Source organism: Rhodofomes roseus (genome assembly GCF_022264815.1).
Source record: "Rhodofomes roseus strain CIRM-BRFM 1785 chromosome Unknown C8Q71scaffold_9, whole genome shotgun sequence".
Lineage (NCBI taxonomy): Eukaryota > Fungi > Basidiomycota > Agaricomycetes > Polyporales > Fomitopsidaceae > Rhodofomes > Rhodofomes roseus.
The window spans coordinates 660,139-685,012 of NW_025952965.1; the positions used below are offsets into that span (position 1 = coordinate 660,139).

The 24,874-nt window shown below is 56.6% G+C and overlaps 10 protein-coding genes across 10 annotated transcripts; 7 read left to right on the forward strand and 3 right to left on the reverse strand.

Annotated features, from left to right (window-relative positions):
• Positions 1–13: 13 nt before the first annotated feature.
• C8Q71DRAFT_757088 (uncharacterized protein) lies at positions 14–943 on the forward strand. The gene has a single exon (XM_047923656.1). The coding sequence runs from the start codon at positions 70–72 to the stop codon at positions 817–819; it is 750 nt and encodes a 249-aa protein (XP_047779346.1). The 5' UTR covers positions 14–69; the 3' UTR covers positions 820–943.
• Positions 944–1,101: 158 nt separating this feature from the next.
• Positions 1,102–2,504, forward strand: C8Q71DRAFT_757089 (mitotic spindle checkpoint protein MAD2). The gene is made up of 5 exons (XM_047923657.1): positions 1,102–1,306; positions 1,374–1,484; positions 1,538–1,557; positions 1,608–1,734; positions 1,796–2,504. Exons 1-5 carry the CDS (start codon positions 1,212–1,214, stop codon positions 2,070–2,072), a joined length of 630 nt encoding a protein of 209 aa, XP_047779347.1. The 5' UTR covers positions 1,102–1,211; the 3' UTR covers positions 2,073–2,504.
• An 81-nt stretch (positions 2,505–2,585) lies between these two features.
• C8Q71DRAFT_757091 (NADPH oxidase) lies at positions 2,586–5,122 on the forward strand. The gene is made up of 9 exons (XM_047923658.1): positions 2,586–2,945; positions 3,004–3,274; positions 3,349–3,738; positions 3,790–3,890; positions 3,942–4,242; positions 4,298–4,462; positions 4,517–4,746; positions 4,810–4,902; positions 4,957–5,122. Exons 1-9 carry the CDS (start codon positions 2,835–2,837, stop codon positions 4,966–4,968), a joined length of 1,674 nt encoding a protein of 557 aa, XP_047779348.1. The 5' UTR covers positions 2,586–2,834; the 3' UTR covers positions 4,969–5,122.
• A 217-nt stretch (positions 5,123–5,339) lies between these two features.
• C8Q71DRAFT_757094 (ATP-dependent DNA helicase) lies at positions 5,340–8,586 on the forward strand. Its single transcript, XM_047923659.1, has 15 exons — positions 5,340–5,486; positions 5,543–5,600; positions 5,650–5,693; positions 5,747–5,925; positions 5,985–6,069; positions 6,124–6,302; positions 6,355–6,632; positions 6,689–6,702; positions 6,754–7,001; positions 7,056–7,068; positions 7,125–7,316; positions 7,380–7,461; positions 7,515–7,549; positions 7,607–7,751; positions 7,809–8,586. The coding sequence occupies exons 1-15, from the start codon at positions 5,418–5,420 to the stop codon at positions 8,285–8,287; spliced, it is 2,100 nt and encodes a 699-aa protein (XP_047779349.1). The 5' UTR covers positions 5,340–5,417; the 3' UTR covers positions 8,288–8,586.
• A 72-nt stretch (positions 8,587–8,658) lies between these two features.
• Positions 8,659–11,706, forward strand: C8Q71DRAFT_809236 (TFIID and SAGA subunit). Its single transcript, XM_047926031.1, has 9 exons — positions 8,659–9,245; positions 9,297–9,375; positions 9,439–9,738; positions 9,796–10,273; positions 10,329–10,468; positions 10,519–10,865; positions 10,921–11,089; positions 11,145–11,427; positions 11,483–11,706. The coding sequence occupies exons 1-9, from the start codon at positions 8,778–8,780 to the stop codon at positions 11,595–11,597; spliced, it is 2,379 nt and encodes a 792-aa protein (XP_047779350.1). The 5' UTR covers positions 8,659–8,777; the 3' UTR covers positions 11,598–11,706.
• On the reverse strand, positions 11,702–12,488 carry C8Q71DRAFT_723494 (uncharacterized protein; the record flags this gene model as incomplete). The annotated part of the gene is made up of 2 exons (XM_047921587.1): positions 11,702–12,262; positions 12,321–12,488. The coding sequence occupies 2 exons, from the start codon at positions 12,486–12,488 to the stop codon at positions 11,702–11,704; spliced, it is 729 nt and encodes a 242-aa protein (XP_047779351.1).
• Positions 12,489–13,100: 612 nt separating this feature from the next.
• Positions 13,101–14,317, forward strand: C8Q71DRAFT_589222 (uncharacterized protein). Its single transcript, XM_047919554.1, has 6 exons — positions 13,101–13,262; positions 13,315–13,432; positions 13,486–13,659; positions 13,714–13,760; positions 13,813–13,899; positions 13,968–14,317. Exons 1-6 carry the CDS (start codon positions 13,155–13,157, stop codon positions 14,223–14,225), a joined length of 792 nt encoding a protein of 263 aa, XP_047779352.1. The 5' UTR covers positions 13,101–13,154; the 3' UTR covers positions 14,226–14,317.
• Positions 14,318–14,610: 293 nt separating this feature from the next.
• On the reverse strand, positions 14,611–17,162 carry C8Q71DRAFT_589244 (uncharacterized protein). The gene is made up of 6 exons (XM_047919555.1): positions 16,819–17,162; positions 16,722–16,756; positions 16,458–16,659; positions 16,356–16,401; positions 16,254–16,305; positions 14,611–16,197 (listed from the first exon to the last, which is right to left on the reverse strand). The coding sequence occupies exons 1-6, from the start codon at positions 16,955–16,957 to the stop codon at positions 14,941–14,943; spliced, it is 1,731 nt and encodes a 576-aa protein (XP_047779353.1). The 5' UTR covers positions 16,958–17,162; the 3' UTR covers positions 14,611–14,940.
• A 3,783-nt stretch (positions 17,163–20,945) lies between these two features.
• On the forward strand, positions 20,946–22,950 carry C8Q71DRAFT_757104 (fatty acid desaturase-domain-containing protein). Its single transcript, XM_047923660.1, has 5 exons — positions 20,946–21,786; positions 21,838–21,856; positions 21,909–21,930; positions 21,985–22,363; positions 22,418–22,950. The coding sequence occupies exons 1-5, from the start codon at positions 20,983–20,985 to the stop codon at positions 22,778–22,780; spliced, it is 1,587 nt and encodes a 528-aa protein (XP_047779354.1). The 5' UTR covers positions 20,946–20,982; the 3' UTR covers positions 22,781–22,950.
• C8Q71DRAFT_757106 (60S ribosomal protein L13) lies at positions 22,870–24,068 on the reverse strand. Its single transcript, XM_047923661.1, has 4 exons — positions 23,817–24,068; positions 23,367–23,761; positions 23,137–23,313; positions 22,870–23,077 (listed from the first exon to the last, which is right to left on the reverse strand). Exons 1-4 carry the CDS (start codon positions 23,836–23,838, stop codon positions 23,045–23,047), a joined length of 627 nt encoding a protein of 208 aa, XP_047779355.1. The 5' UTR covers positions 23,839–24,068; the 3' UTR covers positions 22,870–23,044.
• Between the last annotated feature and the right edge of the window lie 806 nt (positions 24,069–24,874).

Below are 24,874 nucleotides of genomic sequence, written 5' to 3' on the forward strand. Positions count from 1 at the left end.
GTTTTCGTTCTCAGTCAAAGGCTGCCCAACGGTAAGAGGGCAAGGCCATACGTATGCGACGATTACAGCATGCGTGCCGAAGCCGAGGAGGATCGCAAGAGGCGCAAGCTGGCGAGGCAGCCTCTCCGTCGGAATGCCGTTCCTCTTGGTTCTCAGAACTATGCTAACCGTGCAGATCGTCCCTCCAACTGTGCGTACCGTCCTACGATCGCGTATCTGGCCTATACGCTCATACTTTTACCGACACTTCGTGATGTGATAGCTACATATCAGGTCGTCACTACATCTGTCAAGGCGACTAGCAAGAGTAGAACAGGATCCCATTCGGTCAAAGTCAAGACGACCATATCGCGCACCCCTGTCAAATCCCGCATGTCGCCTGTCGTCAAGTCCCGAATGTCGCCTGCCAGAGTGCGCACTCCCGTCAACGTGCGCAAGACCGTCGCACAGTCGAAGCCCAAAGCTGTCTTCATCGATCTCACGCTCACATCGGACTCAAGTGATGACGAGTCAGTACCCCCGAACCCTCGCGCTCGTTGTCCAACAGCTGCCTCGTCTTCGTCGGCGTCGTCGTCGAAGGCTGTCGCTCGTCCTCAGTCTGCCTCAGCTCCGAAAGGCGAGGACGAGGAGATGCAGGAAGAGGCGATGCTCGAGGACATGCTCACGGCGCACATCGACTCGGACATGGACCTGCAGTCCTCGTCAGACAATGGAGAAGTGACGATGGACCTCGGTACAAACTCGGACTACGAATCGGACGACGGGTCGAACCAGTCAGACATGGATTTGGACCCCGATGCCTTGATCATCTACTCTTGAAGGCGTGGCTATAGCGGATCGGGGGTTCTTCTTTCTTCTACAATATGGATTTGTATGACATGCATATGTATGCCGACTCGCTGCATCAGACTCATTAATAAGATTGTTTCAAGTCATTTTCTCAGTGGATGACTAGCCATCGAGCACGGAAATTGGTGATGACTGTTGACTTTTATGACACGAAGACAAGTGAGGACACTATGTACCAGAGTGTGGGCACTGGGCAGAACAATGACTTGTGCCAGCCGCCTGCAGACATGGTCACGTGACTGACGCGGTATGGTTCAATTAACGACGCGACGCGTGTGGTTCGCGTCCTACCACCCGATCGCCACTCGCACACCGCCACTACATCCACGACGTTATTGACGGCCAAAACTACAGCAGCAAGCATGGCGCCTACGAAACAAGCACCGACACGCCAGGCGATTACCCTCAAGGGATCCACGAACCTCGTTACAGAATTCTTCAAGTTTGCTGCAAACACGTTTGTCCGAGCCATTGTCGGCGATCGTCCCGTGTGAGCTGACCTGTGTACATGTTTCTGTTGCCAGGATACTGTTCCAGCGAGGCGTGTACCCCGCTGATGACTTCCACATGGTCAAGAAGTATGGCCAGACAGTTCTGGTTACTCAAGATCTGGCGCTCGAGAACTACCTGGAGAGGCATGTCCTTTGTCGTGTTACTGCGGTGGTCAAGAACGCTGACGAAAACGCAGAATCCTTAAACAAGTAAATAGTGAGGCGGTTGTGGTCTCACTGTTCGACCGTGTCTAAGTCTATCCCTAGAGTGGCTTTTGACCGGGTCTGTTACGCAACTCGTACTCGCAATCATCTCCAAAGACTCCCGGACAACGCTGGAGCGATGGGTGTTTGACATCAACCTCGTCGAGCAACCAACAAATACGTCAGAGCCGTGCGTCGTTTGGTGCCTGCTGTGTTGTTGGACTGCCTGTTCATCTAGCCCTTTGTCACAGCGCTCCCGTCAAGCCGGAAGCGGAGATCCAGGCAGAAATCCGCAACATCCTCAAGCAAATCGTCTCCACAGTGACATTTCTGCCGGTCATTGACGAGCCGACAGTGTTCAACATTCTCACGTACACGACGGAGTCGGCGGACGTGCCCGCGGACGAGTGGGTAGACACGGACCCGCTGGCGATCGAGGCGAGCAAGAGCCAGCAGGTGAAGCTGAGGAACTTCAGCACTGACGTGCACCGGATCGAGGCCATGGTCGCGTACCGCTATGAGGGGTAGGCATGCGTGCGCGCGATCGGCGGCGTGGTAGTGATTGTGTCCGGGCCCGGTATGGACTGCATGTTGATTGTTTCCTTGTGCTATTCTTGCATCGCTGTATCATTGGAAGTGGACTTGCTCGCACGCAACCGGGGCGACAGCCATGGGAGTGCGGCCTCTGATCTCGACAGGCCCGTACCCGCAGCGATGTGAGGCCTTCCGACTGAGGGCCGCGCCGCAGCCTCGCAGGTGATGACGCGTGACGATTCGAGGCGACGATACGCGTCGCTGATGCGTCGGTGCTTTTAGTCGTCGGTGCTTTTAGCGAGTGCCCGACGTGCCCGCGGCTGGGCTGGGAAAGACTGAGCGTCGTTGAGCCAGCGACGGGATGGGGTGGCGGTCGGGAGGTGCCTGCGAGCGGTTGGGCAGCAGCTGGCTGTTGGTGCCACTGCCGTGTGATCAGCGTATCACAGCACAATGGACGGGACCCGTCAGGAACGGCCAGAATGCTCGGGGCGGGGGCAATAGAGCCAAGCGCTGGGGTTGCTCAAATGAAGTGGAGACCCGATACGGATTGCCATGGCCACGGCCTCACGACACGCGCTATATCTCATCCCTACTCTCCTTCGTCTCGGCCACCGCCATCCCTCTCTCTCCCTTCCCGTCTAGTCTCCTCTGAGACCTGTCCTTCATTTTTTCTTCGCTCGTCTGGCCGGCCTGCGCACTAGTTCTTTTGGTACCGGATACCGCCGCAGTTGACCTGTCCCCTTCTCGCATACGACAATGACCGAGAGCTGGTTCCGCCGCGAATTCCTCACCCCGAGGCGCCTCATCTTCAATGTCCTATTCTACGGCCTCCAGCTATTCTTCTTCGGCTACGGATGGTTCTCCCAGGTCAGTGACGGCGTCCTTTTGTCCCAGTCACAACCTTACCCCCAGTCTTTGCGTGCAGGAAAGGAACCAGAAGCTCGCCGCACTCAACGGCCTTAAGTGGTCTGTCTGGGTCTCCCGAGGTGCTGGCCTGACCCTCGCCTTCCTCGGGGGATGTATCCTCCTTCCCATGTTGCGCAATGTCATCCGTATCATTCGTCCCAAGCTCGCCTGGCTCTTCCCCGCGGATGAGAACATCTGGTTCCACAGGCAGGTCGCGTACGCGCTGGCCTTCTGGTCCATGGTGCACACCACTGCCCACTACGTCAACTTCTTCAATGTCGAGCGCACCCGTGCGTATCCCATACTTTTGTTGATGGGAATCGGCCTGCGGGCCAGGCATGCTCACCGTGACAACCGTTCTCAGAGGTCCGTGTCGAGAAGGCTCTGGACATCCACTACACCCAGCCCGGCGGTATCACAGGGCACTTCATGCTCCTCATCATGGTGCTTATGTACACGACCGCGCACCACAAGGTCCGCCACCAGTGCTTCGAGGCCTTCTGGTACACCCACCACCTCGCGTTCTTCTGGTTCATCGGGCTCTACGCGCACGCTACCGGTTGTTTCGTGCGCGACTCCGTCGAACCTGCGTACACATACACGTTCCCGTTCTACAACACCGAGTTCTGCTTGGGCTATGAGAGCTGGCGCTGGACGATCTGGCCGGGCATCGCGTACTTTGCTGAGCGTGTGTGGAGGGAGATCCGCGCAAGGAGGGCGACTCGGCTGTCCAAGGTGCTCGTACACCCCAGCGGTACGTGACATGCATCTGCGGGGAGAATGTCATTGATTGAATCTGTCTCAGGTGCTATGGAGCTCCGTATCATCAAGCCAAGCTTCAAGTATGTCGCTGGCCAGTGGTTGTTCATCAACATCCCGGAGATCTCCAGCTACCAGTGGCACCCCGTAAGCCATGTTTCGGTTGCTGTTAATCATGCCCGCTGACAGCGATGTCAGTTCACTATCACCTCTGCGCCCGAGGACCCGTACGTCTCCGTCCATATCCGTCAGGTCGGCGATTGGACATTCGGCCTTGGAGACCGTCTAGGCGCCGGCCCGTCTGTCGTCCAGGCTATGACGAAGGCCGCAATGGCCGGTCAGGAGAAGGACGAGGATGGCTACGGCACCCGTGGCAACTTTGTTGAGCTTGCCAGCGGCTCGCGGGACCTGCCTGAGGTCCGTATTGATGGCCCGTACGGCGCTCCCGCTGAGGATGTGTTCAACGTCGAGGTTGCGGTGCTCATCGGTGCCGGTATTGGTACGTGGACTGCTGGTCGGATTGTTGCATGCTTACTCAACATGGCCCTTCTTAGGTGTGACGCCTTTCGCGTCTATCCTGAAGCACATCTGGTACCGCCAGAAGAAGGGCACGCTCATGAACTTGAAGCGCGTGGAGTTCTTCTGGGTGTGCCGTGATGCTCCGTCGTTCGGGTGGTTCCAGACGCTCCTCCAGGAGGTCGAGGAGGCTCAGATTGACCGTGAGTTATCGTTTATCAGGCCATATGCAGACCGTTGCTAAGCGCAGGTTCCAGCCAACTTCTTGCGCATCAACATTTACCTCACACAGAAGATCAGTGAGGACATGCTCTGGAACATCGCAGTGAACGACGCAGGCGCGGAGTACGACCCGCTCACGCTGCTCCGCACGCGCACGATGTTCGGGAGGCCCGACTGGAAGACGATCTACAGCCGGATGCGCCAGGCTATCGAGGTCGGCCAATACTTGCCTGGCATCAACTCGCAGCTCAAGACCAACGTGGGCGTACGTCTCGCCGTTTTTCCGTTTGATGCGTTGACGTTTGCTGATTGCGCGGCGGCTCTTCAGACGTACTTCTGCGGTCCGACTGTGCTTGCGAGGGCCATCAAGGAGGCGACCGTCGCTGAGACCACGAAGGACATCAACTTCAGCTTCGCCAAGGTCAGTCGGAGCCTCCCCCTCTATGTCTGCATTCGTTTCTGACTCTCCCTGCAGGAGCACTTCTAGTCCATACCTGGGCACGAGACGGAGGGTGGTAGAAATGGACTGTCGTGTGTCGTATAGAGTGTTGACTGCTCTTGAGTGGTGGACCAAGTCGTTTGCTTGCTGTGTTGTATAACAGACCGTTTACTCTTGCAATGGCATAAACTTTGGCGCGTGACAGGTGAACCGAATTCGTTAGACTGAAACGTATCGATGGCATGCGTTGAGTGATGGACAATGTTTGCATTAGTTGTACTTCCAGCCTGAAGGCCTGAAGATCGAAGAGCACTGAGCGGGCTCCAGGTACACGAGCATGTGACAGTGCGCGTCGCGTAACGCGGCTGTGACTGCGAGTCCCGTGGACGCGACCGGGCGCGTCCATTGAAGGCGTCGCCGCGCTCTCTTTGACCGCCCACTCTTCTTGCACGACCGGTCCTCTTGTACTGTACTTCTCTCCCTCAAGAGGAGACGTAATGGAGCAGGCGCACGCGATTCTTAAAGAGACCTTTGGCTTCCCTGGGTTTCGCCACACCCAGGAGGAGGTATATTTGACTGTTATGAGCTCTCCTATTGTACAGGAAGACTGAGGAGAGTGTAGGTTATCCGAAGGCTGCTCGTAGAAAACGATAATGCTCTCGTTCTCTTCCCGACTGGAGGTACGGCGAACATTTTCTTCCCACTCGAGTGTACTGAGCAATCTTCTAGGCGGCAAAAGTTTGTGTTACCAAGTACCCGCGCTTTGTCTGGAGGTACGCTATGTGCTCGGTCTACGTATGCGAACTCCCGCTCATATATCGTATAGGGCTTGACGCTGGTCATTTCACCCTTAATCGCCCTCATGAAGGACCAAGTCGACGCGCTTGTCACTCGGAATGTGAAGGCAGCCAGCTTGGATAGTACCCTGTCTGCAGACAGGGCTGCGTGGGTCAAGCAAGAGGTGCTGACCGGGTCGATGAAGATACTCTATGTAGCCCCGGAGAGGTGCGTGCGCTCCAAGTCGGAAATGTTCGCACGTCGTTCAACGGGCACCTGCTCCGCAGACTTAACAACGAGTCTTTTATTGCGCTGATGCGGAAGGTCAAGATCTCGCTGCTGGCGGTCGATGAGTCCCATTGTATCTCCCAGGTATGCATCTACGCCAAGGACCGTGACAGGTCTGTGCTCACGCGTAGCATCCAGTGGGGCGCGAGTTTCCGCCCCGAATACCTGAAGATTGCGCGTTTCGCGGAGGAGCTTGATGTCGAGCGTGTTCTGTGCTTGACGGCTACCGCAACAAAGAACGTCGCAGTGGACATCTGCAAGAGCTTCTACATCCACCCGACCGAGGGTGTCTTTCGCATCCCTGTCTATCGCCCGAAGTAAGTCGCGCCTAGCTTTCGTCAGGCCCCTGCTGGACTCACCCTGCGACAGCCTTGCATTGAGAGCCCAAGTGGTGAACAACGCAGCCGAGAAAGTGGCTCACATTCTACCCATGCTGCAGACCAGGACGGGCCCAGCCATCATTTATGTCACTCTGCAGAAGCAGGCGGAGGAAATAGCAGACCATCTGCGACCCCATGGGCTGGAACCTATGGTATACCACGCTGGTCTACCAGCGGAGGACCGCGAGAGGATCCAACTTCAGTTTATGGAGTCGGAGAAAGGCATCGTATGCGCTACGATCGCGTTCGGTATGGGCATTGACAAAGGTGAGTATTACAACTCGATGTAACACGCCCACGTACTCATGCTATCCTTTGTGCAGCGAATATCCGACAGGCAGGTCATTTCAGCTACTGTGACGTGTCAGTCAAAACTAACCCCACTTAGGTCATTCACTTGCACATGCCGAAGACGCTCGAGAACTACAGTCAGGAAGTTGGGAGAGCCGGACGTGACGGCCAGGAGTCGACATGTCTCATGTTCCTCTCTGCTGCTGATATCCCTGTCCTCGAGGGCTTCGCGCGTGGTGATACCTGCGCGAAGCGAGACATTGAGCTCTGGCTGCAGGAGGTTGCAATGGCGAAGCCCGCATCTGACGGTTGCATTGACTTCAATCATTACCAACAGGCAAAGGTGTACGTCTCTCTGTCCCTTTCATTGTTGTTTTATAGGTTCTGATACTCGTATAGATATGACATTCGGGTGGGTACCTATATCAGATCGTTCTATGGCACAATAGCGTGAACTGAGGTACGCAGCAAAACGTGCTGAATCTCTCATTCGCCGAGCTCGAGCTCGACCACGGCTACATCCGTGCGGTGACGCCTTACTACTCCGTGTACGATATCATGGCGCGCACCAATGAGGGCTGGCAGAAGGTCCTCTCAGATAAGAGCAAGCAGGCGCAAGCGTTGAAGTCTTGCTGGGTGCCTAGAGGGACTGGATATCAGGTGCGTGAACGCATTGCGTGGGGCAACGCAATACATGTCGACACGAGACGTATTGCATCACAGATCGATATGGCCAAGGCTGCAGAGTACTCGAGGCTTAGTCGCGCCGACCTTGCAAGGTATATCAATGAGTGGGATTTCGCAGGTGAGCTACTGTTCCTTGCAGAGGTCAACGTTCCTCATCGTACATCGTCGTAGGACACGTGACAACCAAGGCTTCACAAGTCCGGGCTGTGAGTCGTACCGCACTCGCCAAAAGGCACGATGTTGACGTCGACAATCACTTGCAGCGGTACCAAGTCCTGAAGCCCTTACCCAAGGCACCTGAAGAGATCCAAGTGTTGGCAGATCAACTGTACAACAAGATGCTGGCCCGCGAGGAAGAGGCGGTTCAGAAGCTCCGGCAAGTTATGGAGTTTGCTACAAATGATGATTGTAGGTTCGCCATTGTTCGGTCTCCCGAGCTGTGTCTCAATACCAGTACCCTGACAGGCCTGGCGCATGCCCTCGCCTCGTATTTCGGTGATGATGACGCAGTGCCGAATCAGATGTGTGGCAAATGCAGCTTCTGCTTGATCGGGTCTGGTGTCGAGTTCGCGGCAACAGCGGTTAGCAAGCCCGACCCGCGGCAGATCCGGGCAATCCTGGACGTCTGCACTGTCCGTGACGATCCGCGTCTGCTCGCACGGATGGCCTTCGGTATCACGTCCCCAAGACTCACCGTTAATAAATGGTCCGCCGCACATCCGCTGTTCGGGAGTATGGTGCACGTAGACTTCAAGGCGTTAGTCGAAGCGTTCGAGAAGGAGTGCAAGAAGGCCGGATACGTGAACAAGGATCCGCCGCCGCCTCCCCCGAAGACAACGCAGAAAAGGACCTATACTCAATACTCGTCGTCGTCGCGCCCGAGTAGTGGGGGAAGCTCGTACCGTGGTGGGTACTCAAAGCGTGCGCGAGGACGCCGATACTAGATTTGACTCCGAGGTGTCGTTGGCTATGCTGAATGCCTCACGCCTTGTTACCTCACACCTAGCATACACCAGAAAGAATACGGTCCTCCGGATCGAGTACGGATAGACAACAATATGTGTACCATGATGTATTACGCAGTTCGTTCGCGCTGTACTGGTACTTGAAGCGATGGAGGCCTTTGATGAACTTGCACTCAGGTGTCCCGCTATACATATCATCTGGAGAAATGGTGACTCATGCAGCGTCGACCCTCGCAGAGAAACTGCTGTACACTATTAACCTACAACAAGCTAATTAGGTCGAAGGGAGTGTTTGTGTTGACGGGGTACGGGGCGGGTCGAAGGGGAGGAGTTCGTGCTTGCCGTTCGAAGCGGACCGGAACACCCGCGTACGTACGAGGAATGGCATCACGTGGGACGCGTTCAACGCGTTCGCCAGCCACTGGCACAAGTACATACACTGGCAGTTACACCGACTCCTCCAACCACTATGTCGGCAGCCACGCCTGCACCCTCCACCCCTGATGTGACATCTCCTTCTGGAACAAATGTGGCCACCTCGGAGACTGCTAATGGCGTCAACAAGGCCATCTTGGATTACTTGCGAGACAAGGGGTACAAGGGTGCTGAGAAGGAGTTCCTGACTGCACTAGAGACACAGCCGGAGGCATCCACCTCAACGTCCTCGACCTCCTCGACAATATCCGCTGAGGACCTGGTCAAGGCATTATCTGTGTATGCGCAAAAGGCGAACCGTCCAGGCGAGAATGCCTTCAAGGATGCCGCGAGTGTCCTACAGGAGCTTGCCTCGATGGGCAACCCTGCCACCATTCAGAACCTCATATCTAGCATTGATGCTGTTGGGGCAGAGGAGATACTGTCTCTCGATCCCACCGACAAGCAGGAGGGCTTTCGGGAGCTCGAGGCGTGGGTGGATGGATCTCTTGACATGTACCGAGTGAGTATGCACTGTAACTAGCATGCCAAACAAATGTTCAACTCGCATTAGCCTGAATTCAGACCCATAATATTCCCCATCTTCTGCCATTTCTATCTCGATCTCATCCAGCATGGATTCAAGGAAGCTGGTGAGCAAGCAAGGGACTGTGGTCGAGAATGATGACTGACAATCCTTCTCGTCCGGCATCAAGCCTTGAAGTTCTACGCCGAGTTCTCACCGTCTCTAGCACCTACCCATGCACCTACTTTGCATCATCTATCAACACTGCTCCTACCCCTCCATGTCCAGAATGATGAACTCGCACAGCGCTTCCGCAATGAGAAATACACAGTGCGTATGAGCCGGTCAGGATTTGGCCTCCTGGTCGGCTGGCTCACCGAAGGAGTTGGAGGAGAACCGATGGGCTCGGGAGAGGGGTTCAGCGGCAAGAGGGGTAAGAGGGGACGGGCCGCCGTCCTGCGAGTAGTCAATAATCATCTCAGGTTTGACGGTAAGCCTATATTACATCTGCATGGCTCGGGGATCTTGTCCTCACTATTTGCCTCAGTCACATCGTCGACGACGACATCCGTGTCAGAGAATGCATGGGAGGAATCCACTGGCCTCCTCACGTCCGTCATCCCACAAGCGAGCGGCTCTTCATCGTTCACAAATGCACAGTCATTCAATGCGTCTAAAGGAGAGCTGAAGCTCGGTATGCCAGCAATGTCGGAAGAGCTGCGTACGGAGACGGACCGCGCGCTCAGAGATCAGGCCCTAGTTGAGCGAGATCCCGGCGTTCATGACGACCTCAAAATCCTTTACAATCGCCCCACACAAGAAACTGGCGGGGTCCCCCAGTCTGAACTGCCACCGTATCCACCGTCTTTCCGTACGATGGATATCAAAAGGGAAGTCGAGAAGGTCCGCGATGCACGAAAACGCATACGGTTGGAACGCACGGAGGTGCGAACAACACAAGGTGTCGTGAAGAATCAGCCGCTGCCGAGTATTTGCGCATATACATTACACGACGTCGGTGAGGGGTGAGTCCTTCCGCTGCTCGAGACACCGCTTGTCCGTCTGACGACAGACATTCAGTGTGCCATGTTGCACATTCTCACAGGATACGTCCTTAATGGCCGCTGGCTTCTCTGAAAGCTATATCCGTTTATGGAGTCTTAAAGGCGAAAAGCTTAAAGGCTACCGGAGTGACTTTAATGCCTCTTCAATACGTGACAGTGAGTACTCGTCTCCTCGTTTATCCGAGCCGACTTGAGCTGTCGCCTAGTGTCATCACTGAAAAAGATCCGCGAGAAGGGCGGTTCAACGACCCGCAAACTCATCGGCCACAGTGGGCCCGTCTACTCCGTTTCCTTCGACCCCACTAGTGGCTCCGCCGCGCCCCCGCGATACCTGCTTTCCTCGTCGGCAGATGCGACAGCACGGTTGTGGTCGCTCGACACGATGACGAACGTTGTCGCGTACCGGGGGCACCAGAATCCTGTGTGGGATGTACAATGGGGCCCGATGGGTATCTACTTCGCGACGGCGAGTCGCGACCGGACAGCAAGACTATGGTCAACGGACAGGACGTCGACTCTGCGGGTGTACGCGGGGCACTTGAGCGATGTGGACGTGAGTACCCCTCTCTTCACCACGTATTCCGGGGAGCTGATGATTATGCCTGTAGTGTGTGCGCTTCCATCCCAACTCGATCTACCTTGCGACGGGCTCCAGCGACTGGACAGCACGATTATGGGATGTGCAGCGCGGGTCATGTGTGCGAGTCTTCATCGGGCACCAAGGCATCGTCTCGACGCTCGCTTTCAGTCCCAACGGGCGGTATCTCGCCACTGCTGGTATGACCCCCTCGTACTCACTGTCGTGTCCAAAACTGACGAACACATCCGATAGGCGAGGATCTTGCCATCAACCTGTGGGACCTTGGCTCTGGAAAACGGATAAAGAAGATGACGGGGCACACCGCGTCTGTATATTCGCTTGCATTCAGCGAGGAGTCGTCTATGCTCGTCTCCGGCGGCGCAGACTGGACGGTGCGGTGTTGGGACATTGCCGCGGCGGGCGGTCCCCAAAGTAAGGTCAAGGAGAATGGCGTCCTCACCAATGGGAACACCGCCAATGGTGTCAACGGCGACGCACCCACGACGAACGGCAAGGAAGAGGAAAGCATCGAGACGTGAGTCTACAGTCCTCTTGTTGCACGATGCTGGAGATCCTAATATCGTGAATAGGTCGGACCTGCTTGCGACGTTCCCGACGAAACGCACGCCTATAACCAACGTGCAGTTCACACCTCGCAATCTGTGCCTTGTCGCGGGTTCGTATCTCAATCCCGAGCAGCGATGATCTTCAAGAACGTATCCATTATGTGACTATAATCGTAATACCCTGCTGATACTGCTATGCCATGTTGTACACCAGACTAAGATCCACTATGTCCGACTTGAGCCTCAATACCTGTTCTCCAGAAGCAATGGCCAGTCCCTCTGCGCGACATCAACCAGCTCCTCGTCATCCCACTCCAGCGCCTGCTCTCCGTAATCCTCAACGAACTGCTTCAGCTTCAATCTGTCCACCCGATCCAGCTTGTGCTTCTCCCCGATCTCCTCGAGTTGCGTATGAGGATTCTCGATATTCGGCCGCCCTAGGATCTCCTCGACGATTTTGCGCAGCTTTCTCGCGTCGAGCTTGTCCTCGGGGAAACGACTGGCGAGACTGTGCGTAGCCTCAGTGTCGGTCTCGCTGCTGTCATCGTCCTCGTGCTCGCTGAGGTCGTCTGCTTCGGTCGCGTCACCGTTCGTGCTCCCCGGGGGGCTCGTTATGCGTCTGCTCTGCGCATACTTCGAATAACCCAAGCGCGCGGGCGTGGACACCACAGCGAGATCGTCCGAGAATGGGGATCCGTTGTCGAAGAAGTCGTCGTCGTCCGCGCTGATGTCGCTGCTCATTGAGTCCGTCCTACTAAAGCTGCTTTGCTGACTGGGGCTCCAGTCGACGTCCTTCGCTTCCGCCTAATCGTCATCGCATTGAGTTAGTAGGCAAGATGACAGACTTGTTTGTGGTACGGACCCTGGCTTGAGCGCGATAAAGCCTTGCGTTGTCCATGGTCATCTGAGCTACCTGTTGGTTCACCTCCTCGGCGTGCGACAGATCGCGGGCCTCTTGAGACAGTGTCAGAGACTCCTGGTTCATTGGGTACCGCGGGTGCAGGGTCCGGGGGCCAGAATTGTATGGCATGATGATGTCCTTTGAGGGTAGAGAAGATATTGCATACCATGCCCGCGCTGACGAGTCCTTTTATACCGACGAGGGAGGTCTCCCATGCCCTTTCAAGGACTAGCATGCCACCAGTGGCAGCGGCGTCCTGTGAGTGGCAAGGAGGATTCCATTGTCGCCTGCCTCAGGCACGGTGCCTAAAGAACAAGAGTGAGCTAGTCCTGCAGGTCGCTATGGCTCTGGGCGGGGAACCATCGTCGCGGTCAGCACAATGCATCAGTTGCCGCACCGGGGCATGTCTTTGTACGACGTATGCGACACACGGAGAGGCGTGGCAAGGGGCAACGCGGCATTTTCGTAGACTTTACACAGCTGCATTGTACGTACTCGAGAAGGCCGTTGCGTCGGACCGAGCTTGATATACGCGTGCCCATGGGTCCGCTACGCGAGACGCGTCGCGTCGCGTCATTACATCGCGTCCAAGGCGTGTAGCGCAGTTGAGCGTGCTCCCGCCATCTGAGGGATGAGTACATTGTTTCTCGCCAGCATACAGACCACGCACTGCAGCGCACCGTTTCGGGCACAGTAGTAGGGTGGCGGAGGTGGACAGGACGGGAGACCTGGCGGGTTTGAATTGAACTCAGGCCACACATGGGCATCACGTGAGGGTGTTGCGGACCCCTCCCCATGGCTTGGAAGCCGGACCCTCGTCTCTTCCTCCCTCGCACGACCTCCTTCAAAGCCACACTCATCCGACAAGTGTCGCAGTATATACAGCCCAAAATGACGGAAGATGTGTGTCTCATCTAACTGGCACTTCCGTAGCGGTCTACTGACGCGAGTGCAGATGGACATGGACACCGTCATGGACGTCGGCGGGTCGGTACCCCCACCGCAGCCTCAGACCACCTTTGCGCCCTCAAGCAGCCAGCTACCTGTGATCCAAGACCCGAGCTCCTCCAACGGTAGGTGGCATGCATGCCTTCTGCGCTGCGCTCTACATCTCGTCAAACACCAGTGCTGACCGAGCTGGATCGCCTATATGAAGAGATGCGCAACATTGTGGCCAACGCAACTCAAGCACGCGACCCCTTCCGGGACATCTCAGTGAAAGTACACATTCGTAGGCCAGACAGGGATTCGTGGACGTATCTGGGTCGCGGACTCGTTGCTCAGGAGCAGTCGCGCATTGGTATGTGGCCCTACCTCTAGATTAACTAAAGCTCATGCCCGTCCTTACTCGCAGTCGTGCGTGCTGCTGCCTCTCGCAAGATTATGACTACCTTCGGAGAGGTGAGCCTCGGTTGTATTGCCTGCCACACACGATGAGTAATACATTTCGTAGGACGCCCCTCTCCAAGCAGAGAAACGCGGCAACTTTGTCGTGGTGGGTTGCGTCGAGGGCACGCGTGTAGTCTCATGGTCCTTCAACGTAAGTCATCCTCCTCTCCTCCGTGCACATTCGTCATCGCTAAACATGTCGGTCTGAATAATCTGCAGGCTCAGAACAACTCGGAGACCCTCCGCTTGCTCGCGAGCATCGAGCTAACTTGCGACTCCCGCCGGTTCACCTCCAACGCTGGCCAACAGGGTGCGCATCGTCGCCTCATCTCGCGCATGATCAAGGACGACCGGAGGAAGCGTCACAGGCGCCGCAAGGAGACAGACTCCCTTGTGGCAGCGCTTGAACGCACAGGGCTCGACACGCCCGCGGACCAACCCATGGCCGTGGCCGAGCCTGTCGCCGTACTACAGTAATAACATGTACGGACGCCGCTGGTCGCTACCACCGGAGCGCGCAGAAATCAAGAGCCTCGTGTAACTGTATATTATCCGCTCTCTCCGCCGTCGCGCACTGTACGCCTGCTCTGCTCTACTCACACTTGCATATGTATCCAGAGGAACTGTCTTCTAGTAGCACCTCATCCTCTCCGTCTCATTGTCATCCTCCTCGTATTTGCTTCTCATTTCTCTCAACCTGTCCCCCACATTCATCGTCACCTACGTTTTGATGCTTGGACCGCCGCGACGTACATACATCCGTCGGCTGTAGTCCGCAATAGTAGACTGGGCTCACATAAGCCCGTAATGCATCACATTCGAGGAACTCCATTCGCTACAGATTCGATTGCTCGCTCACGCGGCGCACCACATCGACACGGGGAAGACTAAGGTCCATTGCCCTAGACAGACAATCTACCGTAAGCAGATAGCACATGAAATGAATGACAGACAAGACACAAGGAACGTATCGTACTGATAGATGAGTATAGAAGACCGGCCCAATGATGGAGCCGCGCACGACTCTGGTGAGGTATGAAGCTTGAAGTCGGAAGACGAAGTGAACCAGAATGCCAGACGGAGATAAGCGGAGCAGAAGGACGCGCGACAGGTACAGAACAGTGTCCGTTTGTTTTAAATATGCAAGTCGTGGGTGAGTGTATGTCTCCCACTGTCCGGGATGGGATGCAGGCTATGTTGGTCTTGAGTCGTACGACGGCGGTGCGGAGGCGGGTGACCGCGCCGAGGACGGTGCCATGGGCTCCGGCAGACCTGCATGGGGGTGGTCCTCCTCGATGATGCTTGACGGTGGTCCAGCAGAGTCCGGTGGGGCGGCCTCTGGGTTGACGGAAAGTGGTGGTGGTGGATAAGTGGGCGGGAGCTTGTTCCCCGACCCGGACGCTCTGCGATCGTCCGAGTCCGTCGCCTGCGTGAGCGCGGACGGCATGCGCAGGGAGGTGTACTGCGGCGGCAGCTCGATGACGTCCTCTGCGTCCGTATGCAGGATGAAGCGCGGCGGCGCGGGCTGGTACGGCGTGACGCCCGCCATAGCAGCTTTTCGCCTGGACGCAGATGAGAGGCCCTGCGACGGCGTCTGCGAGGTCGGCGTGGTCGGCGTTTGCGAGGTTTGCGTCTGCGATGCCAGCGTTCGCGGATTCGAGATGCCACTTAAGCGTGTACCCGCCTGCGTGCCTGCGAACGTGGATCTGCCGTCGACGAGGGAGTTGTTACGCGAGTGCACCGCGACGCCGTGGGTGTACTGGTCTGGATGCGCGTAGCCTTGCGACTCAGCGTAGCTCATCGGACGTATGAGACTGACTGTCGATTGCGCACCGCCGATGGACTGCTGTCCTTGTGAGTTAACGCTGCCGGTGGGGTTGAAGTACGGGTATGGTTGGATGGACTGTTGCCCTTGCGAATGGATGCTCCCGGTGGGGTTGAAGAACGGGTAAGGTTGGACAACATGTGGGGGAGGTACGTCATCTCCTCCGTCTGCTGCGAGATCAACTTCGTCGCTCCTTGGTCTCGTTCCCCGATACGGGAGTGCGCCGTTCTGTCCGTAACGCCCTTTGCGTCGTTCTTTCCGCAGATAAAGGAAGACAGCTGCGGCGACGAGACCGAGGCCTACCACGCCACCAACGACCGCGCCAACAATGGCTCCCGTTGGCGAGGACGACGTGCCTGTGTTACCAGCCGCTGAGGCACTAGCAGCTGCCGTAGCTGTGCCCGACGGATGGACCGACAAGGACGATGGATAGGCGCCCGTAAGACAGGATGGATCGCCAGACAGACCGACTTCATCCAACTGTGAGGCTCCACCAGATCGTCCTTTCGAATCAGTCATAAAGAACATGAGCTCCGTTCCGGAAGCAACGTCGACGATCCACTCGAAGTCAGTCGGGCCTGTGGGAGGATTCAGCACGAAGGTCGTGCCTCCCGGAATTATACCCTGGGTACATGCAATTAGGTGTGTAGCCCGTACAGAGAGTATGAGAATGGTCATACAGTGATGGTGACAGGTTGCACTGCTCCGGTGTAGTTGGCGAATGAGTAAGTCCTACGCACACCATGAATATTCTTTCCCATATTGAACACCTCTGGACTTACCGGCATTGATCGAGAGCCATATCGGTGTCGTAATAGAAGTCAACCGCTTTTTGAGGAGGTTATGACGCGTCGAGAAAAGATTGAAGGAGTTGAATACCATACCTTGCCATGACCTATTACAGTCAGAACTTCCCGCACCGACTGTCATGACCTCCGAGACCCCGCCTGTCCCAAAACCTGAGGCATCCGACATCACGGCAACGAGTTGCTGGCTGGAATTCACTGGGAGTTGCAGCGAATAGGATCCTTGGCCATTGCTGTAGCTCGACGTCGGAATGGAGTGCGTGATAGGGCGGTTGAACGACTGTCCACGCGCCGACGGTAAGCTCCCAAGGTAAATCAAGCTTCGCCGAAGAACGTGCTTACAGGGATCAGGGTGAGTTGGTAGGGTGCCGTGCCTCCTGCATATGCCGAAGCCACCGGTCAGTACACGGTCACATTCCGCGCCGCAGCCACGACCCACCAGACCATGTAATGGCGAAGTCTCCGCATTGTGATGCATTTCCGTAAAAGAACGTAAAATTAGATGCGCAGACTTGAGGAACTGCGAGGGATATTATGGCCAGCAGGAAAGATAAGCGCGTCTGCATGGCTGGAAGCATAGGCTAGAGATGGCTAAGGGCAGCGTGCACCGAGGTAAGCGGACGACGAAAGCCCAGTGAATGCAGCAAAGTCTCAGGCCAGGGCACAGAGGCCGGTGACGGCGGGCAGAAAAGGTGGGACAGGGAGGAGGAAGGGCTCGAGGCCGAGTGAAGACGGTGGTAGGGACGAGCCTCCCAGCCAATTAGTAGGACAGCCAGGGCGCTGCCCGTTGCCGGCGCTTCTCCAGCCCTGCGCTGTACTTGAGCTGTCCACGCGTTGTTCGACTGATGTACAGTAGCCGTCCACAAGTCGATAACGAACCTCACATTCTACAGAAACCCAGTGAACATGCATAGTAATGATACACGCTACACGATGCTGCCACACATATCGAGAATACAAACTACACAATCGCCAACAAGAGCTGAGTGGATCGACATGAATGGATTACAGTACCACGGTGACGATCAACCTCAAACAAGTCCAAATCCAGAGATCAAGAACGTTCAACCACAGGGCAGTGCATGACATACAGTAACGATTCACATGCCATGAACATCACTTGCGCAAGAGCACTTGCAGGAGGAGCCTCCACGGACTGAGGACCAGTCTGGTGGCGCCACGACAAGCAGCCCGACAGGCCGTCTTCAACGTCCTGATTAAAGCCCTGCGTACATGGGTGGCCGATCCAATGGCGCCGCGTCCTCCAGGCCCCCCAACATCGAAGGTCTGCGCCTCGAGCGCCAACAAGTACGCATCCATCTTCGAACCCCCTATGAGAGGACGCGCAAGATGAGGTGCACGAGTCGGGGTGCCCAATCGAGACATCCGATTGAGGGCCCTCGTCAGGGTCTGCTTGCGCGGCCTCTGCGTCCCAGGCGTAGGGATGAGCGGCTTCTCCTCTTCCGCCACCTCAGTGAAGGGACCACCAGGGAAGAAGACGTCCTCGACGGATGCGGGCATTTGCCAAGGAACTACTGGTGTCCATGGCGCCAAGCGAGGAGACGTCGCGGGAGGAGCGGGCGTCCAAACACTTTGTGGAAGCTCGGGTGACGGCATGATCTCCATGCTAAACCGTTCGACGGGGACACCAGCAAATCTGCGCGAGATGACCAGCGTGCTTTGAGTAACAGGCCTGCTCTTCAAGAATGCCGCGATTGTACAGCGAGACGGGGGAGAGGCGCCCCTGAGCCTGCGCGCAGCAAACACCTGGGGCTTGGCTTCTAAGTCCGCGACGACAGTCAATCCCTGCACCTTGAACAGAGCGTTCACGCCAGGCAGAAGCCGGAGCCACAGGCGGAGAGCAGCGGTATAAGGGCGTGGAGGGCCAGTTGACACTGTACGGCCGAAGAGACAAGCCTTGACCTCCGCCATGTCGAACTTGTCTACCAAGCGTGCCCTACGCGCCTGTGCTGCTGTCGATGCCAAGGCAGTCCGAGATGCATCTGGTCTCGGAGACGTAGAGACAGTGATCTCGAATTTGCTACGAACCTGATGGTAAGGGCGAGATGCTCGGCGAGTATTCATCCTTGCGGCCGCGTCATCTGGGCGACGACGTGCAGTGGTATCGGGGTCAAACTTGAACTTCGGCAGGAGGATCGGTCGCCCATTCGTGCCTTGCAATGCGGAAGGCCGACTTGCGCTTGTGCTGGTTACAGAGTGCGTGGCTTTCCCTGCAACAGGAACGGCGCTCGCGCGGAGCTCTGATGTCGGCTGAGGCCCAGTGCTTTCCCCAGCAGGTGTCGCAGTCGTCTGCGGCGGCGGCGGCGGAGGTTGGATAGACCTAACCTTGGCGTCGACATTGCCCACAGCGGCCTTTCCCGTAGACCGAGAGGAACCGTTGACCGTGCTAGAGGCCCCGACGACGTAGCTAGAAGCGGAGGTTTGCCTTGCACGATGACTCGCAAGCCTAGCAGGATCCCTGTTCTTCGCGGAAGATACCTCAGTCACCGAGCGGGGGCGAACTCCAGAGGACGGCGTCCGCAAGGTAGAGGCAGTGGTACTAGGTGCGGGAGAGACTTGTGCCGCAGCCACCGAAGCCCGAGAGATATTATTGTCATTGACCAGGCCAGATGCGAGCTGAGGTCCACTCTTCGTCCTCGTCCTCTCGGCCACCGTAGAAGGCTTCACCTGGGAACTAAGCACACGAGCCGTTCGAAGATGTTGATCACCGGAGCCAGACTGAGCACTGGCCGTGGAAGGGATCCTAGCAGCACCGCTCGACGTACGCGGACGCTCGGTCACGACAGGCACCCGCGGGGTGTCAGCGGCAGGGCGAGATATGGCCTGAACGGAGAGTCGCAGTGCCGTGATATTGGGAGTGCCTCCGGCGGGGATAGTGGAAGCCTTGGATGAGCCTGAGGGTTGGGAGACCTTGGATGGTTCAGAAACTTTCCCAACCTGAGCGCGAGGACCAGTGGCCCTAGGAACAGGCGAAGTACTAGTGCGACTCTGTCGGTCGGCTGCGAGATTGCTGCTTCGTCCGGGACCAGCAGGCTGACGAATGGCGGATACTGAACTGTTACTTGGGGTTCGCGAGCGCGGCACAGTACCTGGCTTGCGCTCCGTAGGAGGTCCTGTCTTCAGTGTGCTGTCCAACTTGGCGCCAGATGGACTCGCAGCACATCCAGTCGCATCAGAGACCGTAGGGCTAGCAGATCGCATGGGAGTAGGTCGAGCAGCAGCAAGGCGAGTACCGCTGACCGTGCGAGCGGGAGATGGAGCACGGCCAGGCTGAGGCCGAGCGTTATTCAAGCTAGTACTACAGGCTATGCGAGCCCTGGACCCTTGCACAGTCGCGACTGGAGGACCATCGAGCCTGGAGGAAGACGGCCCGTGCATCGTCTTCGAGGTCGCCTTTGAGGCAGAATCTGGAATCGGGGAGACAGAACCAGTCGATCGTACCGCAGTGTTCGAAGACAGAGAGCTTGACGACGATCGCTTAGGAATAAGTCGCGGAGGGGCGCTGAAGCCGGGAGTGATATTGCGTGTGTCGCAGGACTTGGTAGCACCAGAGGTCTTCGAGATGATTGTAAGAGTGCATGACGAAGCGGTTTGTTGACCAGTTGTTCCAGATGATTTGCTTGAGGCTGTTTTAACAGCGGCCAGAGGTACGTCGTGAGCAGCCACAGAGCCAGAGTTGCTGCCAGTATCAGCCGAGCAGGACGGAGAAGACTGATCATTCGCAACAAGCAGAGAGCGTTCTCCATTCAGAAGCACCGAGCTGGTTTGGATGAGCCCGAACGAGCTTGATGACGACAAGGGAGAGGTGGTGCCACCGTATTTCTTCTGCAACAACTGGCTGCGCCTCTTCCAGTCGGCAGAGGTGACGGCACTTGGAGATGGAGGTCTATCTCGTAACAGGTCTAACCGTTGGCTGACCTGCTTCATCTGCTCTAAGTTGGCGTTACACAACTGAATACAGCTGGTCATCAGTTGAAGGCTTCCCGCAGGTCTGTGAACACCTTGAGACGAGATGACGATCATGAATGGGAGCGTCATACCGGTTGTCCGAGCGATGGCCCGTAGTGGGAGAACCCGGACGCGACCACATGCCTCTGCGCCTGGGAGAGCCGCCTGGCGATGGTGAGCGCACAATCAGAATCGGTGAAACGTTCCCATCCAGCTCATTCAATGTAGTATGGATAGAGGTAGCCTTGGAGAAAGTCGGCGATTTGGATCTGGGTGAGCGCTGCCCTGCCAGGCCGACGCGACGCGCCCTCTTCGCGTCCCGCTCGGCGATGCGAAGCTCACGCCGAGTGGGAGGCTTAGGCTTGATGTACTTGACCATCTTCGCCGCACGACGGCAGCTGCGAGTCTGTGAATGCTTGAGGCGCGGGTCTCGCCTGGGAAGGGTCTCGCGCGGTCTTGAGGGCGGGAGGATGAACGAGGTTCGAGTTCCCGATTCGTCGAGACCGTGGTGTGTGTTTGTGCATGTGTGGGAGCGGTGGCTGTCTGGCGCTTCCATGTGACCGATATACGCGTGAGGTCGCAGGCAGTGATGGGAGTCCGGACGGTTGCTCAAAGTTGCTCATCAGACTCTGCGATGGGCCGCCCTTCGCCCCTCTGGACCCGCGAACAGGTCGCAGCTCGCATCCTCGCGGGCGAGACCCTCGTCATCCTCGACGACCAGGTCATCCGCGTCCCTCCATCATGGCTCGCATCACATCCCGGCGGCGTCCTCGCTATACTGCATTTCGTTGGACGCGATGCCACGGACGAGATTCACGCATTCCACTCTCAAGAAACGCTCAGGAGGATGAAGGGCTATGTGGTCGGAATTTTAGAAACCGGGGACGGTGGATGGCTACCGCTGGTCCCTCCCATCATGAACGGCTGGGTCAGAAGGCTTGGGGCAGACGGGAAGCCGGAATGGTACAACGAGGCTACGGCGGTGAAGTCCTCTGAGCATACGCCCTCTGCACCAGCTTCCGAGATCCTACTCATCAAAAGAGCCGACTGCGCGCCGGCTTCACAAGGCCCTTCACTCTCCACTCTTCAGCCTCCACCCACTACTCTTACGCCGAAGTTGCAGGCTCAGCATTCGGCCGCGTACAAGGAACTCCACAAACGTGTTGTGGACGCAGGTCTCTATGAGACACCCTTCCTAACTGGATATGGCCCCGAGGTCGTTAGATACACCCTGCTTGGTGCCTTCGCTGCATTCTTCTACTCGAAAGGCTGGCTCGTACCGAGTGCGATTTGTCTGGGGCTATTCTGGCAACAACTCACGTTTTTCGCCCATGACTTGGGTCATGTCGGTGTAACGCACAACTGGGTATACGATCGACTTATCGCCATCTTCGTTGCCGACTTCCTCGGTGGGCTCAGTATCGGGTGGTGGGTCAACGTAAGTGCACTACAATGTGTGTAGAGGGCAGCGAATTGATTCGCTCTTTAGAATCATAATGTTCATCATCGTGAGTCGTTCATTCACAGATTTGTGTCAGTATGCTCAGACCGTACATCAAGTCGTTACGAATCATCCAACTCAGTGAGTTTCTCGTCGTACGCGTGTGTAATCACCTCTAAGCCGGCATGCAACTAGCGACCCCGATATTCAACACCTACCATTCTTCGCCATCTCCACTGCATACTTCAAGTCACTCTATTCCTCCTACTACAAGCGCGTCATGGTGTTCGACAGCTTCAGCAAGCTGCTCATTTCCGTGCAGCACAAGCTGTACTATTTCGTACTGTCCCTGGCCCGGTTCAACCTCTACGCCCTGTCCTACACCTACCTCGCTAAGACGGCTTTCGAGCCGAAACGCGCTGTCGGCGGCCGCTGGTGGTGGTGGTCAGAGATATTCGGTCTTGGCCTGTTCTACTGCTGGTACCTGAACGTCCTCAGTGGATGCGGAACATGGCGCAAGGCGCTGCTTTACCTGCTGATTAGTCACATCGCTGCCAGCCCTGTGCACGTTCAGGTAAATACGTGTTTAGAATCCACACTATTTGGGCTGACATCATGTCCTCGCCAGATCGTCCTGTCGCACTTCTCGCGTTCGACCGAGGATCTGGGAGTCACCGAGTCATTCTTCGCTCGCCAGTTGCGGACGACGGTGGATGTCATCTGCTCTCCCTCGATCGAGTTCATCCACGGTGGTCTCCATCTCCAAGTGACGCACCACATGTTCCCCCGTCTGTCAAGGCACAACCTGCGGAAGGCCAGTGAGCTCGTGAAGGAGTTTGCCAAGGAGCAGGGCCTGGAGTACGCTGAGTTTGGGTTCGTGGAGGGTAACGGAGACGTCTTGGGGGTGCTGAAGGCGGTCTCGGACCAAATGAAGATTATGGGCATGGTCGCGGATGCGGAGATCACGGAGGCTATCAAGGGCCACGATTGATGAATTCAAAGATATTGCTACTAACCTTTTAATATGATGATGTACGTCGTTGTAGAAAACTTATCTCACGACAATGTCACGCGCGCGAGTGAGATAGAGCATGGAGGATGTGTTTGAGAATACTCCACCAAGAGCATGTCATAATCGGTGCATAGGGCATGTAATGCAGTAACCCCGGGCGTCGCCAATTTTTGTGTACATAGGCAGTGCAAAGGGAAAGGACGTGAGGACGAGATATGTGAGGGAATGCAAGTAAGCAACGCTTTACTTCTTCTTGCTCGCCTCCTCCTCCGCCTTCTGCAGAGTGATAGCTTGACGTTAGAACCTGTCCATAGTCTGTGAACCATAGATCTCACCTTGGCTTCCCGCACCTTGCGCTGACCCTCGTTGCGAGCGCGCCCACGCTCCTGGCGGAGGGTGCGGTACGCCTGGAACTCGCGCTCCTCCTCGGAGATTTGGCGGGGAGCCTCGTGGGCGTACGGGTCGGGGAGAGGGAGGTTGGACCGGGTTGTGGGGGCAGAGAGCTCCTCGCCCTAGAGCCAAGATTGAGCTCATATGTGTAACATCGTAAATGAGTCTTACGCACGGTAGAGTCGCCCTTCTTGGGCTTCTTGAGGTTGCGGGGGAAGACAATGAGGCGCGCCTTGTACGCCTTGAGACGCTCCACGTTGATCGCCTTGCCCTCCTCACTCAGGTTTCGCCTCCGGTGGTCGACAACAATGCCAACGCCGCGGGCCTCCTTCTTGCCAATGCCGGCCTCCTTGAGCTCGCCCAGGGTGAATCCACGACCCTCGCGGACCTTCCTGTTGTAGCGCACGGTCTGTGCGCGGACGGCGGGGCGGAGGAGAGTGAGCGGGCGCACACCAAGGGCAGCAGCCTTGGTCTTGCGAGCCTGGCGGCGACGGAGCTTGCGCCCGGGCTGGTCGAACCAGGTGCGGACGCGGGACTGCCAGTCCTTGCGGAAATGGTTATCGTGAAGGACTGCGGCATTCAAGTAAGCATCCTCAACAACAAATCTCTAGCAGCACGGACGGACCGTTGTTGTGCGCGAAACCCATGGCGAATCTAGAAGGGAAGTTGCGATATTACTGTTAGCAGGGTTCGTGGAGACGTCGCGAGAATGCCAGGCGTCACTACATCCACTGCTTGGACGGCCCATCCACCACTTTCCCACTCGAAATCCTGCATTTCGACCACACAGGCCGTCCAGGCAGAGGTCATAGAGGCTTCCTGACTGCTTTCCAGGCGACAGAGGGGCATACTGACCTTGATGAGGGTTGACTTGACGAGGGTCGGGCAACACTGAGGAATTCAGTTTGTTGCCTCGGCAAATCGCGAGGCGTTGCATCGGCGCGTCAATGCCGTGTGGCTGCGAGCGCTAAACCATTGGGCGGGTACGCGAAGAGTGGCGCGCGACTCCTGGTCAAGCACTCCCATAAACTATCCCTTGGCACACCCCTCCAGTGTCCGTTCAGCAAGATCTAAGCTCTTTTGGAACATTTGGTATTGTAGCCTCACTTCGCCTCGCATACGGACGTCTGTCAGTTCCTGTGTTGGCGCCACTCATCGCACATCAAGGTGTGCACCAGTACTTAGGACCGCTCACACGGCGGCAACGGTGTCTCTGTAGGGTACGGCTTTAAGCTCTAGCTCGGGTGGCAATCGACTTTGCCCGTGGGGCTTTGTACTGTAGGGTCAGGGATCGGGCGTTCTTTCTGGCAGTGAGTGTTCCACGACACCTTGGTTTCAATTCGCTGAGGTTCTGCTTTTCGGTCACAGTTCATCCTCGCATCGCAGACAATGTCGCCGACGCGGTACAACAGTGGTACTGTACTTAGGGCAGATGCACTGTGCACCTTGGTGCCGTCCAGAAGCAGCAAGGTGCAGTGTGGCATGAATGGTCATGAACTTATCCCTCTCTCTCACGATCTGCCTTCCGCTGCCACTGAGCGCGTTCTCATGACAAGCCCCGTCCCTCTGGAAAATTTTCTATGCTTCTCCTCTGCTAAATATACTAGGTTTGTCCGTAAAGAACGGCCTGGCGAGCTGCACCCTCTGCAGGGCCTCCGCGACACTCGGAGGATCCCTACGTCC

Excerpts from the sequence above, each read along its gene's own strand:
- C8Q71DRAFT_809236 (XM_047926031.1), top strand. The coding sequence starts at position 8,778 with ATGTCGGCAGCCACGCCTGCACCCTCCACCCCTGATGTGACATCTCCT. Across the intron at positions 9,376-9,438 it reads GCATGGATTCAAGGAAGCTG|CCTTGAAGTTCTACGCCGAG; the intron begins GTGAGCAAGCAA and ends TCCGGCATCAAG. Across the intron at positions 10,469-10,518 it reads TGCCTCTTCAATACGTGACA|TGTCATCACTGAAAAAGATC; the intron begins GTGAGTACTCGT and ends GCTGTCGCCTAG.
- C8Q71DRAFT_757094 (XM_047923659.1), top strand. The coding sequence starts at position 5,418 with ATGGAGCAGGCGCACGCGATTCTTAAAGAGACCTTTGGCTTCCCTGGG. Across the intron at positions 5,926-5,984 it reads CTCTATGTAGCCCCGGAGAG|ACTTAACAACGAGTCTTTTA; the intron begins GTGCGTGCGCTC and ends CCTGCTCCGCAG. Across the intron at positions 6,070-6,123 it reads AGTCCCATTGTATCTCCCAG|TGGGGCGCGAGTTTCCGCCC; the intron begins GTATGCATCTAC and ends CGTAGCATCCAG.
- C8Q71DRAFT_589222 (XM_047919554.1), top strand. The coding sequence starts at position 13,155 with ATGGCTTGGAAGCCGGACCCTCGTCTCTTCCTCCCTCGCACGACCTCC. Across the intron at positions 13,263-13,314 it reads AGCCCAAAATGACGGAAGAT|ATGGACATGGACACCGTCAT; the intron begins GTGTGTCTCATC and ends ACGCGAGTGCAG. Across the intron at positions 13,433-13,485 it reads AGACCCGAGCTCCTCCAACG|TGCTGACCGAGCTGGATCGC; the intron begins GTAGGTGGCATG and ends GTCAAACACCAG.
- C8Q71DRAFT_757104 (XM_047923660.1), top strand. The coding sequence starts at position 20,983 with ATGGGCCGCCCTTCGCCCCTCTGGACCCGCGAACAGGTCGCAGCTCGC. Across the intron at positions 21,931-21,984 it reads GTTACGAATCATCCAACTCA|CGACCCCGATATTCAACACC; the intron begins GTGAGTTTCTCG and ends GCATGCAACTAG. Across the intron at positions 22,364-22,417 it reads CCAGCCCTGTGCACGTTCAG|ATCGTCCTGTCGCACTTCTC; the intron begins GTAAATACGTGT and ends TGTCCTCGCCAG.
- C8Q71DRAFT_757091 (XM_047923658.1), top strand. The coding sequence starts at position 2,835 with ATGACCGAGAGCTGGTTCCGCCGCGAATTCCTCACCCCGAGGCGCCTC. Across the intron at positions 2,946-3,003 it reads GCTACGGATGGTTCTCCCAG|GAAAGGAACCAGAAGCTCGC; the intron begins GTCAGTGACGGC and ends CTTTGCGTGCAG. Across the intron at positions 3,275-3,348 it reads CTTCAATGTCGAGCGCACCC|AGGTCCGTGTCGAGAAGGCT; the intron begins GTGCGTATCCCA and ends AACCGTTCTCAG.
- C8Q71DRAFT_757088 (XM_047923656.1), top strand. The coding sequence starts at position 70 with ATGCGTGCCGAAGCCGAGGAGGATCGCAAGAGGCGCAAGCTGGCGAGG.
- C8Q71DRAFT_757089 (XM_047923657.1), top strand. The coding sequence starts at position 1,212 with ATGGCGCCTACGAAACAAGCACCGACACGCCAGGCGATTACCCTCAAG. Across the intron at positions 1,558-1,607 it reads AATCCTTAAACAAGTAAATA|AGTGGCTTTTGACCGGGTCT; the intron begins GTGAGGCGGTTG and ends GTCTATCCCTAG. Across the intron at positions 1,735-1,795 it reads CCAACAAATACGTCAGAGCC|CGCTCCCGTCAAGCCGGAAG; the intron begins GTGCGTCGTTTG and ends CCTTTGTCACAG.
- C8Q71DRAFT_757106 (XM_047923661.1), bottom strand. The coding sequence starts at position 23,838 with ATGGGTTTCGCGCACAACAACG. Across the intron at positions 23,762-23,816 it reads GGGTTTCGCGCACAACAACG|TCCTTCACGATAACCATTTC; the intron begins GTCCGTCCGTGC and ends TGAATGCCGCAG. Across the intron at positions 23,314-23,366 it reads CCAAGAAGGGCGACTCTACC|GGCGAGGAGCTCTCTGCCCC; the intron begins GTGCGTAAGACT and ends TCTTGGCTCTAG.
- C8Q71DRAFT_589244 (XM_047919555.1), bottom strand. The coding sequence starts at position 16,957 with ATGCTTCCAGCCATGCAGACGCGCTTATCTTTCCTGCTGGCCATAATA. Across the intron at positions 16,402-16,457 it reads CTGTAATAGGTCATGGCAAG|CGGTTGACTTCTATTACGAC; the intron begins GTATGGTATTCA and ends CTCCTCAAAAAG. Across the intron at positions 16,306-16,355 it reads ATGGCTCTCGATCAATGCCG|GACTTACTCATTCGCCAACT; the intron begins GTAAGTCCAGAG and ends TGGTGTGCGTAG.